This window comes from Gadus chalcogrammus, chromosome 17 (genome assembly GCF_026213295.1).
Source record: "Gadus chalcogrammus isolate NIFS_2021 chromosome 17, NIFS_Gcha_1.0, whole genome shotgun sequence".
NCBI lineage: Eukaryota > Metazoa > Chordata > Actinopteri > Gadiformes > Gadidae > Gadus > Gadus chalcogrammus.
The window spans coordinates 15,506,869-15,519,563 of NC_079428.1; the positions used below are offsets into that span (position 1 = coordinate 15,506,869).

At 42.8% G+C, this 12,695-nt stretch overlaps 1 protein-coding gene and 1 long non-coding RNA gene across 3 annotated transcripts; one reads left to right on the top strand and one right to left on the bottom strand.

Moving 5' to 3' along the window:
* The first annotated feature begins 820 nt into the window (after positions 1-820).
* LOC130370017 (uncharacterized) lies at positions 821-8,576 on the top strand. Of its 2 annotated transcripts, XR_008892944.1 has the most exons (4): positions 821-1,469; positions 2,059-2,163; positions 2,745-2,867; positions 7,299-8,575. It is a non-coding gene; the product is annotated as an uncharacterized LOC130370017 (long non-coding RNA). The 2 variants fall into 2 exon arrangements; XR_008892943.1 differs by having other exon boundaries at positions 823-2,163; positions 7,299-8,576.
* A 137-nt stretch (positions 8,577-8,713) lies between these two features.
* On the bottom strand, positions 8,714-12,258 carry LOC130370519 (uncharacterized). Its single transcript, XM_056576266.1, has 2 exons — positions 9,454-12,258; positions 8,714-9,293 (listed from the first exon to the last, which is right to left on the bottom strand). The coding sequence occupies exons 1-2, from the start codon at positions 10,025-10,027 to the stop codon at positions 9,007-9,009; spliced, it is 861 nt and encodes a 286-aa protein (XP_056432241.1). The 5' UTR covers positions 10,028-12,258; the 3' UTR covers positions 8,714-9,006.
* Positions 12,259-12,695: the final 437 nt, after the last annotated feature.

Genomic DNA, 12,695 nt, shown 5'->3' on the forward strand with positions numbered 1-12,695 from the left:
AAATTATAAATTATAAAAAATTTATAATTTATAATTTTTTTTTTTTTTTAATTATAAAAAAAAAAAAAAAAAAATCGTGCTGGGCGCTCTTATTTTGAAACCGCGCGCCGCGATCTCAATACGAGGCTGGGGGTTGCAACGATAAACAGATAGCACTCCAGCCCACAGACCGCTCCAGCCCTCCCAAACTCGAGGCAGACAGTCCATCTCAGCAGCAGTCAAGGCCGATTTAGGGTCGTTTTAGACGCAGAGACGTAAGCACGTAATTTACACAAGGGACTTGTTTTAGACAAGTTTTGATTTACGGTTCCTTTAAGGTTCCTTAAGGATTGCGCGTGTTGCAAGGGGATTCTCCGCCAGAACAGTAGGGGGAGCAACGAACGAATCTGTGGGCGTGGAAGTGGAAATCGCTGGCTTGTTTATATTTATAATTATCATAATTCGTTCTTGTGTTTTCTTCTTCTCCTTCTTCAAAATTCTTCATTCGCTTCTGTCACAGCCTTTTAAAAATGGCGCTATTATGCTGTAAAACCGGAAATGTGAGACTCCTGAAAGGATGTGGTTAGCTGGCCAATCACAGTCTTTGCGAGCTGCGTAGGGCCGTAGTGTTTTAGTCGCATAGTCAGGAATTTTGGCCGACGCACGTAAGGGGGGATATTTTACCGCGCAAGGGGGGGTTATGTATCTTACGTGCTTACGCGTTACGTCTAAAACAGAGCATATATCGGCCTCAGTCACACGTATACCGACCGGCCCCTTGAGTCACTGAAAAAAGAAATTGTGGCCCCTCATCATTTCTACTTGAGTACCCCTGCTCTAGTGTCTTCTAGTCACCTTTCACGTCTTCTGTTGTTTACTTTAAGCAGGTAAATGAAAAGAATATGATAATTATGAGGGGAATCTATTATGCATCAGGTCTGCCAAACAGTTTCTGTAATGCTTGTATAAGGCTAATGATTAAGGGATATGTAGAACACATCTAAACCGTGTTGAGTAATTTTCCCGGGGCAAAATGTCGCTGTAGTGTGGGACATTCACGACGTCCCCATCATGCACCTTTTATGGTTATGTTTCAGTGTAATGTTACGTTAAGTATCTGATAACAGAGAACGTACAGGTGTGTGAAATGTCCCCACTCAGCAGGGTTTATTCAAGATGAGTGAAATGTCCCCACTAGGCATAGTCTATGTGACAGCAGACAGAGGTTGACAAAGCAGGACAAAATATGAGAGTAGAATTCCTTCTCACTAGTCTGGTGTGTGGGCATGTATTTGACCCAAGAGGTAGAACATTTATTAAAAGAATAAAATATTATGCAGTGTTTACATTAAATTGACTGATTTACTTTTTGTATCAAATTGCAGATGACTACATGTGAACCTGACACGCCCTGTGTGAGCTCCCAGTCTGTGCTCATGTCAGAGCCACAATGGGATGAAGCTGCCTGGTTAGAGGACACTGGTCAACAGGTAATTCATGTCCATCACTTAATGTTTTCCTCTAGTGTCTTCTAGTTACCTTTGATGTCTTCTGTTGTCTACTTTAAGCAGGTAAATGAAAAGAATCCGATAATTATGAGGGGAATCTATTATACATCAGGTCTGCCAAACAGTTTTCTGTAATGCTTGTATAAGGCTAATGATTAAGGGATATGTTGGACACATCTAAACCTTGTTGAGTAATTTTCCCGGGGCAAAATGTCACTGTAATCTGGGACATTCACGACGTCCCCACAATGCACCTTTTATGGTTTTGTTTCAGTGTTATGTTATGTTAAGTGTTTGATAACCGAGAACGTACAGGTGTGTGAAATGTCCCCACTCAGCAGGGTTTATTCAAGATGTGTGAAATGTCCCCACTACGCATAGTCTATTTGACAGCAGAGAGAGGTTGACAAAGCAGGACAAAATATGACGCTAGAATTCTTTCTCACTAGTCTGCTGTGTTGGCATGTATTTGATCCAAGAGACATGTCTTTTAGAAAATGTCTTAAAATAATATAATATTATGCAGTGTTTACATGAAATTGACTGATTTACTTTTTGTATCAAATTGCAGATGACTACATGTGAACCTGACACGCACTGTGTGAGCTCCCAGCCTGTGCTCATGTCAGAGCCAAAGTGGGATGAAGCTGCCTGGTTAGAGGACACTGGTCACCAGGTAATTCATATCCATCACCTAATAATTACCTCTAGTGTCTTATAGTCACCTTTGACATCTGCTCTTGTTTTCTTTAAGCAGGTAAATTAATTAAATTTGATAATTATAAGGGGAATCTATTATGCATCAGGTCTGCCAAACTGTTTTCTCTAATGCTTGTATAAGGCTAATGATTAAGGGATATGTAGGACACATCTAAACCTTGATGAGTAATTTTCCCGGGGCAAAATGTCGCTGTAGTCTGGGACATTCACGACGTCCCCACAATGCACCTTTTATGGTTTGGTTGATAACGGAGAACGTACAGGTGTGTGAAATGTCCCCACTCAGCAGGGTTTATTCAAGATGAGTGAAATGTCCCCACTAGGCATAGTCTATTTGACAGCAGACAGAGGTTGACAAAGCAGGACAAAATATGACAGTAGAATTCCTTCTCAGGTAACTAATGGTGTGTGGGCATGTATTTGACCCAAGAGACTTGCAGCATTGTTTTGTGTTTGTTTTTGGTCTGCATTGTTATAGCAAATTTGACGTATCTTTTTAAAAATATTATATATTAATGAATTTCATACAATCATCAGAAGAGGAAACTGTTGGAGGCACGGAGGGGGAATAAAATCCCAGCAAAACAGAGACGCAAACTGCCACCAGCAGAAGATGGAGCATCTTTTCCAGTCTGTGCTGTGAGCCATGTTCTTCCAAAGGTGAATCTTTACACTTTTTGATTTATATATTGGAGTAAAGTAATTTATTGGACAACGTAATGTTGTAGAGTACAAATTTGAGGTTATATAAGTCAAAATGAAAACATTTTTATGAGGGAGTGTCAATCTTCCCAGCTCTCTAGTCTGGTTGTACGTCAGCAGATACTTCTATAGGATTTGCCAGGTGGCATTAGGGTGAACAGACTGTGACTGGGGTAGATAGTATCTTTGGGCGTTGTGCAGACACCTCACTTTGCTGATGCTCAGTAGATGCTGATTCACTCTTAGTTTGGACAACAAACACAATGGGCCCTATTTTAACGGTCTGAAACGCAAGTGGGAAGCGCAAAGCGCAAGTAGCTATGTGGGCGGTTCTACGGCGCTATCGCTATTTTACAGGCGGATAAATGACACTTGCGTTGCGGCGCAAGTGTCAAAAGGGTTGGTCTGAAGCAGCCTAGTTACCCGTAGGTGTGGTTTGGGCGTAACGTCCAACAAACCAATGAGAGTGCCAGCTCCCATCCCCTTTAAGAGCCATGAGCGCATTTGAATCGGACGAGTTGATATTTTGACAGCGCGTCTGCAGTCTCCGATGAGACAGATCCACATGAATTTCAAACTGCAAATGGCTCAGTTTATTGCCAAATAATATGGCCTAATTCACACATGGAATAAGGGGTTTTCTTCCACAACTTCAGAAATGCTGAGTCCTCAAATAAATTTCGGCAAAGAAAACGTATATGATATAACATATGTTATGCGGTAACTGTGGTTCTATTTAATGATGTACGCAATACATTATAAACTTTGTTTCTTATCACTATTGTATGCTATCCTAATATGCATGTGTCCCCGCGGTAATAGACATTGCCATTGATTGTATTATGCGTTACGTGTTTAGTTTGCTTGTGTTTAAACAGAGCACACACGCGCCCCCGCATTCATTCATTCTTTTTAACACTCACTCGCGGTAAAACAATGTTATTCACGATCAAATACTCATCAATCCTAAAAGTTATGGGCATGTAGGCCTACAATATGTCAAGAAAATATGTGTTTGCTGTACGGTGTTTGCAGATGCATTGATTTAAAAGTACAACTTATTACCGCTGCATCAGCTGTTCTTTCCCAAATAATTTACCAAGAATGTGCGGCTAGGTAGATGGGAGAAGCAAAGTGTATGCGCGAGGTGCACAAGCAATCCGTATGCATCGCATGCGCATGTATGCATGCGCCCTTAAAGATCCCATGCCATGCTATTTATGGATGCTTTAATATAGGTATTAGTGGGCCACAAACACAGTATTCAAAGACGTCCCCGAAATTCAGCCGTGGTGCAGAGTTACAGCCACTCCGAACCAGTCGCACATTGAGCTTCCCCCAAACGCGCTGTTTCGGTGGGCGTGTCAAGGCAGGTCAAGGAGGGGGGTGGGGGTGTGGCCCTGAGCAGCTTGTAGCCACAGTACAATGCGCTCTGGTTACGGTGGGCGTGTCAAGGCAGGTCAAGGAGGGGGGTGGGGGTGTGGCCCTGATCAGCTTGTAGCCACAGTACCATGCGCTCTGTTTACGGTGGATGTATCGCAATGGCTCGTTGAAACCCATATTATACATAGATATCTATATAATGTATATTATCACCTGGCCCTGAGCAGCCCACGGTACCATGCGCTCTGTTTACGGTGGATGTATCGCAATGGCTCTTAGAAACCCATATTATACATAGATATCTATATCATATAATCTATAATATATATTATCACCTGGCCGTGAGCAGCTTGTAGCCACGGTACCATGCGCTCTGTTTACGGTAGATGTATCGCAATGGCTCTTAGAAACCCATTGTATACATCGATATCTATATCATAATATATATTATCACGGCCAAAAGCTGTGTGAGCCTCCAGACGATAGGCTATTATGAATCTCAAATGACCGCGTCTTCTTCAGATTGATCAGGAAGTGGAAGAACCAGAGACGTCGGAGAACCCGACGAAGTCCTTTGCGATTCATTATATCGTCTGGAGGTGCACACAGCTTTTGGCCGTGATAATATGTATTATTTGATATAGATATCTATGTATTATATGATATTATTTAGATGTAGAGCCCCAGGACTGTAACGCAAGTGTTGTACACTTCCTTGTTATTTGGATAACCGTTCTGCTGTTGGTGTGATGGCGCATTACACGTCGGACTCTCGTCTCTGGTATTTCTACAACGAGACTCGTAGTGGGGGTTATCTCAGCCATGGTTGAGAATGAATTGGGGGAAAGGAACTTTGGCTTTGAATCCCTGAAGTACATGAACCACGACATGGAGGAGAAGGGGATTGTTGGCCGCGAATGTATCCCGCTTGAGCCCTGCTTCCCGCCGCCTCGGCAGCGGTCAGCGCTAATCACCGCCTCCTGAAGCGGTGGTCCATCGGCAGCGAGGCTCCGGCGGGAGACGACCGCGGTCAACAATCCCTTTCTCCTCCATGTTGTGGTTCATGCCTACTTCAGGGAGTCAAAGCCAAAGTTCCTTTCCCCCCAATTCATTCTCAACCATGGCTGAGATAACCCCCACTACGAGTCTCGTTGTAGAAATACCAGAGACGAGAGTCCGACGTGTTATGCGGCATCACACCAACAGCAGAACGGTTATCCAAATAACAAGGAAGTGTACAACACTTGCGTTACAGTCCTGGAGCTCTATATCTAAATAATATCATATAATACATAGATATCTATATCAAATAATACATATTATCACGGCCAAAAGCTGTGTGCACCTCCAGACGATATAATGAATCCCAAAGGACTTCGTCGGGTTCTCCGACGTCTCTGGTTCTTCCACTTCCACATCAATCTGTAGTAGACAGAACCGCGCGCTGCCTGCGGCCTGCTGCCGGCGCAAGGCACCACCGCCCGGCTGCCCGCTGCCGGGCGGTGGTGCCTCGCGGCAACCGGCGGCAGGCAGCATGTCGCAGTTCATGTACTTCGATGTCGTTCTGCCATTGCATTCAAAATTCTGTAACTAGCCTGTTACTACGAACTAAGCAACTACAATACACGTATTAGCATTTAGCACTAGCTCAATCACGACTCCTTCAGAATTCTTGTGGGTGGTTACGAACCAACCAAGTGGGCAGGGCCATGAATTATAGTTTGACAACGCTACGTCACAGTGTCGCCTTATCCATATTGGCTCATTTCTTCTGCCTTTTTCCTTTCATTGCCTATTGCATTCAGCAGACAAACTGCATAGATTTCAAACTTACCACAGCTCACAAACTTATTCAGACCTATGTTATTTAACAAACAACAGGAAAAATGTGATTTTAATGGCATGGGCTCTTTAAAATAGCATCTGAACAACGCGCCACTGACTTTAAACCAGGTATTTCCTGGTCAGTAGCGCAATGGCATTCAGAAACGGCAAAATACCGTTGGCGCCAGAACCTGCCTCCTCCTTCTGCCGAACCGCCCCTTGGGGCGCATGATCAATCCCTAATTTACCGGCGAGTGGCGGTGGTGGGAAAAGAACGCTCTGCGCCAGTTGTAAACTAGCAGCGACACATGCGCCAGTGACTAAGTCACTTGCGCCGGATGCAAGATAGGGCCCCATGTGATCTAGAAAATACAAATGTTATGTCATAATATTAGTCTCATGTTGTTCAATGTAGGTTCAATTTGTTAAACATCTTGTGCGCTATATAATAATTGCAAACTTATTTACTGCTGCTTTTATAGTGGATCTAACAGGATGTAGATATCTCTTGACTTAAGACTGAAGTTTTCCTGTATATTCTTTTGAAGGCTGCAGGAATCGGTCTGTTTCTTTTCTTTGTAAACTGACTCGATTGCAGCTTTTCTGCACCACCGCCTGGTCTCGTCTGCTTTCTAAGTGAGGCGTAGTTCCTCTTGCGTGTTTCAACTAACCTATTTGTTTGTCCCTGTGATGACGTTAATTTTCATGGCTACTTGGATGCATGTTAATGCAGGAGTCAACCAACAGACTGAGAGTGGAACACTCCAATCAATCATTTTTTTTATAGCACCTTTCATACAGTTAGTGCAGTTCAAAGTGCTTCACAGATGGCTGAGAAAGCAGATAATAGGACATATATTAATTGAAGATGAAAGAAAGATTGCAGACAAAGGAATTATGACAAGAAAATTATAATGTTAAATAAGAAAAAGAAAGCTGCCATAATATCGAAGACATAATGCTACTGTTGCTAAAAAACAAAAATAAGGAATTAATATTATAGTCTCTAAATGAAAGTGTGTGGCATGTAATCCAATAAAAAGTTTTTAGTTGACACTTTACAATAAGGTGTACTAATGAGCAGATCACTGAGGATTGTTGATGCAGGACATGAAACTTATAGGAACTGTATCTCCTTCCTGATACTTTCATGTAAACATCTGTTTTTCTACTCATTTACAGGAAAGGCTCCACTCAAAAGGGAACCATGGCAGCCAGCAGAGATAAAGGCCGTCGAGAGGCACATAAAGGCTTTAATACATGCTTGCACTGTGCCAAAAATGTCTAACTAAACTAAATCTGTAGGTGGCGAAGAAGTTAAAGCTGCGTCACGCTTTGAACTAAACACTTTTTCCATCTAGTGTCGACTGGGTTTTTGGATTGTCGGTGCCATTAAAGTAGCATTAATAATCGTCGTAATAATCCTAACGATTATTAATGCTACTTTAACGGCATAGACATTCCAAAAACCCAGTCGACACTAGATGGAAAAAGTGTATAGAACAAAACGTGATGCAGCTTCCCTTTTTTTCTTCGCAACCTACAGACTTTGTTATGTACGATTATTCAAACACGCCATGTTATTTAATATAGACATTTGACCGAGGGAAACGGAGCCTCAGAGGTCGAACTTATTCTCTCGAGGTCTATGTGACTTCCATTTATATTGTGACTATTCTGTATCTTGATGCCTCTTCCTGGCCCACAAGGATACACCAGCAGGTTCTGACATGTATTAACCGCACTCTGATGGCTCGAGTCTGTGCGTGATGTGTGTCTATGCTAATGTATGTATGTGCTGGTATACTTTTAAAAATAAAGTATCAATGCATCTAATTCTCCATCCGTCTCTGGTGCTATTTACTGTGGACCCACACCTGTTTGGGAGATCCCTCCCATGTGTGAGGGTGGCATCGATGGTGTTGGTAAAATAAAAACCCATACACACACATAGTGCACGGTAATATCATGAAATAAGTTGGTATCACGCCACATATAGATGGTGGATGGCCAAGAGGAACATTTGCAGAGGGCATGGCCGCCCCTGGTTCCAGGGGCTCTCGGAAATTGAGAGGTTAAAACACCTTGGCCCTCTGGCTATACTCTATATACTCTCCTCGGGCTATATATATTTATGTACAATCAGGTCCCCATTAGTCACCAAATAATCTGTGTGAAATATTCTAATTTATGTAAATGATGTCCCCTGAAAGCATGTTTACTGGTTCTTCCGGAAGTCCCCATAAAGCCTGGTTAAACCATCACTTCATCATTTCAGAGTTTTGAAGTTGTGTATAGGTTAACTAAGCTATGGCAAGTTTACTGAATTTTTTTCAGCTCTCTACAACCTCTGGAAAGGGTGGTCCTCACAAGTGATGATTATAAAGGTCGTCCTCATGAGTGATGAAAACCAGTATGTGTGTGTGTGTGTGTGTGTGTGTGTGTGTGTGTGTGTGTGTGTGTGTGTGTGTGTGTGTGTGTGTGTGTGTGAGAGAGTGAGTGAGTGAGTGAGTGAGTGAGTGAGTGAGTGAGTGAGTGAGTGAGTGAGTGAGTGAGTGAGTGAGTGAGTGAGTGAGTGAGTGAGTGAGTGAGTGAGTGAGTGAGTGAGTGAGTGAGTGAGTGAGTGAGTGAGTGAGTGAGTGAGTGAGTGAGTGAGTGAGTGAGTGAGTGAGTGAGTGAGTGTGTGTGTGTGTGTGTGTGTGTGTGTGTGTGAGAGAGATTGGAAGGGGACTGGATTGGAAGTGTCATGAACATGACAATGAACAGAGTTGTGCTTTTCTATGTCAGGGCCCTATGCTGCATTGCATTTGCAAAAGATCAAATTGGCCAAAAGTCTGTCAGTCATTTGTGCACGATGGGGACGAAGTATGATGCCACCATGGCTGAAAACTCACTCCACTGGAGCACTAGAGGCAGGCACTGCCAACACTCTGATGGCCACTCGGAAGAGTGAAGGAAGAGTCTTCATGTTCAGTGCCCAGAACAAAAGGGCGTTCTGTCCATCGGCTAGGTCTAGGTAGTGACTTAGCTGTAGTGCTGGAGAGGTCCCAACATCCTTCTTCTGTCTCTTATGATATGCAGCAAACAGCCCTTCTCCTTCTCCAAGGTCCTCTTGCTCTTCTTCATCAACCAGAAGCACAGGTTGCTCAGTCTCTGCAGCATCTTGTAGGATCAATTCTGGAAAAACATTTAGCAACAGCAGAAACAAAATAGCCCTTATTACCATTGGTGTTGATGATACAGCGTTGGACTGAAAAATGCAATTATTGATGCTGTCAATAATTGCTGATCAGACTATGAGGAAAAAAGTTGCATTGAAGTCAATAGTATTTATTACCTTTAACTCGTTGTGCCACCTCTGCCTTGATGTCACGATTGACCAGCACATGAGGCTCCACCCACAGCAGAGAAAAGGCTGGATCCAAGGCGGCTGCTTTGAGGTAGACTGGGTCTGAAAAGGGGGCAGTGATCCCATCTTGAGTCCTGGCCATTTTCATGTTAATGAATATCCCAAGAAATCTTTTGTTCAGGGATGCCTGGAGAATTCTGACCAGGCCGCTCAGGAAACGAACTTGAGTCTTCAGCTTCTCAAGGTGGTGATTGAGGGACAAGACAGATGTGACAACCTTCTCTCCCTGTGTCAGATCAGTTGCTTCTCCAAACGGTTTCAAAAGATTCCACTCTCGTGGCGTGAATGACAACTTATGCCCAGCCTTTTCTAGAACGGCACAGAGCCTTAGATGATCACAATGGAGAACTGCCTTTACTTGCCTCAGTGTTGAGTTCCATCTTGTGTTGACTGCAGCAGGGATGCCTTTCTGTTCCCCAAATTCACTATCAAAAACATCTTTGAATGTTGTGCTTGTGTGCAGCAGTGAGCAAGTTTTGATAACTTGGAAAGAGAAGGACATGCCACTTTTGTTTCTTTCAAACCGTCTCCCACCACCAGCTGAAGTGTACGTGCAAAACACTGCAGGCGCTGTTTCTTTGCCATAGCAGCATCTACCGTTTGGTGTTCTTCCAGGGTTAAGTCACACCAGAGGTCAGGGTCATCAAGAAGATCTCCGTCATCATCCTCTTGTTCACTGGGGAAGCACACAGTGAATGCCTTTCGCATGTTAGCAGCATTGTCACTTATAATGTAGTCCAATTTATCTTTGATGCTGTATTCATCGCATATTGCCTCAAATTGGTCACAGATTCGTTCAGCTGTGTGGGAGCCTTTAAAGCGATTGCAGGCCAAGAGATTTGTCTTTAGCTGTATCCTCTCTGTCTCTCTCTCTATCCAGTGGACAGTGATACCAAGGAATCCCCTCATCTTTCGGTCAGACCAAATGTCCACAGTGATGAAACATGCTCAGTGTTGCTCAATTGAGTTTTCAATCTTGAACGTCTCTCCCCAGCGAGGCTCTCTGTTTTTGATGTCAACGTTCTGCGACACACTGGGCTGAACTTACTGTCAACTACTGTCAGAAAGTGCCGAAAACTCTTGTTTTCCACAATAGACAGGGGAAGGTTGCAATCAATAATCAAGTCGGACAGTATTGCATTAGTAATAGCTTTCTGCTGTGGATGACTCATGCTGTAATGACCTACACGACTGTCCATGAATTGTGAGATTGAAGGCTGTTGTGAAAAAAAACGCAATTTTACCTGCATCACACAGAAATTGCTGGCCTACTGCTGGCTCAATGATAAGTCTAATTGTGCAATTCTATGTCTTCGGTGATAATTCAGCTTAGTCGTGATTTACCTAAATTACATAAACGACCTTAAGAAGGCAGCAGTAGACTAGCAGCTAGCAACTCAAATGTGCTGCAAAGTAAAATTGCCATTTCTATCAATGGAATCTGGTGTGCACATACAATCTCGCTTAAAAAAAAATCCTAAACTATCCAGTCTCAAGCTTTTGGTTAATTTAGAATCACCCCCGTGCTTCTGGTGCAGACATTCATAAAGCAGTCCGAGTTAAATCAACCCTAAACGTTCGTTTTCAAAGATGTGCAACTCACCGAGTGGTGATCCACATTTTTATGTCAAACACTCTAGCACTAGCAGCTATTTCATCCATGACAACCCAGAAATGGGGGCGTGCAAACGAGTGAACTTAGACATACATACATGAACCCACAGGAGATACAGTTTACCATGAACCCACAGAAGATACGGTTTACCATGTTTGTAAAGTCAAGGTGACGTTAACAGTGAGTTTACAGTCTCATTGATATGTAGCTAGCTAGCAATTAAGTTAGCCAACAAGCTAGTGTTGGCTATGATTCAAAACTTACCGTTCTTTGTGTAACTTCAAATGTCGGACGAAGCTCGATGTTGTCGCGTCTCCGTCTGTTATCCTGCTCCCGCAGGTTTTACATACAGCAATTCTTTTTTTGTTTATCACTTCATAATTTTTGTACCCAAAAGAAACTACCTTTGGTATCATTTTTGCCTACTGGCGCGCGGGTGTGTGTGTCATGTATGTATCATATAGAAACAACGTGGATCTAATTTGATTGGATGTCGTGCCGCACACAGGTGCAAAGGGAGATAGAGCGGTCAGTGTCGTGTAAACATACATTTTAATCTTTCGGTTCGAGGAAAGTAGCAAGTCTTTTCAAGTCAAAAGGGTCAAGTCCAAGTGAAGTCACAAGTCACTGATGTTAAAGTCCAAGTCGAGTTGCAAGTCTTTTTAGATTTAGTCAAGTCAAGTCTAAAGTCATCAAATTCATGACTCGAGTCTGACTCGAGTCCAAGTCATGTGACTCGAGTCCACAACTCTGCATATGAGACATTTTGAGCCAGTGAGTCAGTGAGAAAGATTGCACTGCCTTGTTTGCCTAGTTTGGCTCATCCTGTTCTGATGGCATTCATATGAGAAAAACTAGACTCACACGTATCGGTTAAGCCAAACATTGTCAGAATAAGTGATGCCAGTTCCTGATTGTGGGGTACTGATACTGGCTAGTATCACCGGCTACACACAGAAACCTGATTTGCATGCAACTATGTTTCTCCTTTATTTTATTTATTTTTTGCATGCAACCTCTTGCGGGCCAGAAAAAAATGAAGAGGGGCCGCATTTGGCCCACGGGCCGCTAGTTGAATAGGCCTGGGTGGTGTTACGTATTTTAAGAACCTGACCAACCCACACATAGACCCTAGGAAGCAGGACCAAACATATAAGTAAATACTATACATAGCCACAAGGGGAGCAGGACCTTACTGAAGGCTGCAATAGTATGGAGGTAGATTTGTGTCTTTATTATGCAATCAAAAATAATAGGTTTGAGAGCAAAACTTTCCACACTGCAATCAAAAAATAGGTTTGAGAGCAAAACTTTCCACACTGCAATCAAAAAATAGATTTGAGAGCAAAACTATCGACACTGAAATCAAAAAATGTTTTATTGCAAGATAAATTAATGTGATAAAAAAAATAATAATGGGAATCCAAAAGTTTTGTTTGCAAACCCAAAAGTTTTGTTTGCAAATCCAAAAGTTTTGTTTGCGAATCCAAAAGTTTTGTTTGCGAATCCTAAAGTTTTGCTTGCGAATCCAAAAGCTTTGCTTGCTGTTGAGATG

What these genes read in the sequence shown, in the direction of transcription:
- LOC130370519 (XM_056576266.1), bottom strand. Translation starts at nt 10,027, where the DNA reads ATGTCCTTCTCTTTCCAAGTTATCAAAACTTGCTCACTGCTGCACACA. An exon ending in GGTGGCACAACGAGTTAAAG is followed by an intron (nt 9,294 to 9,453) that starts GTAATAAATACT and finishes ATGTTTTTCCAG; the next exon opens with AATTGATCCTACAAGATGCT.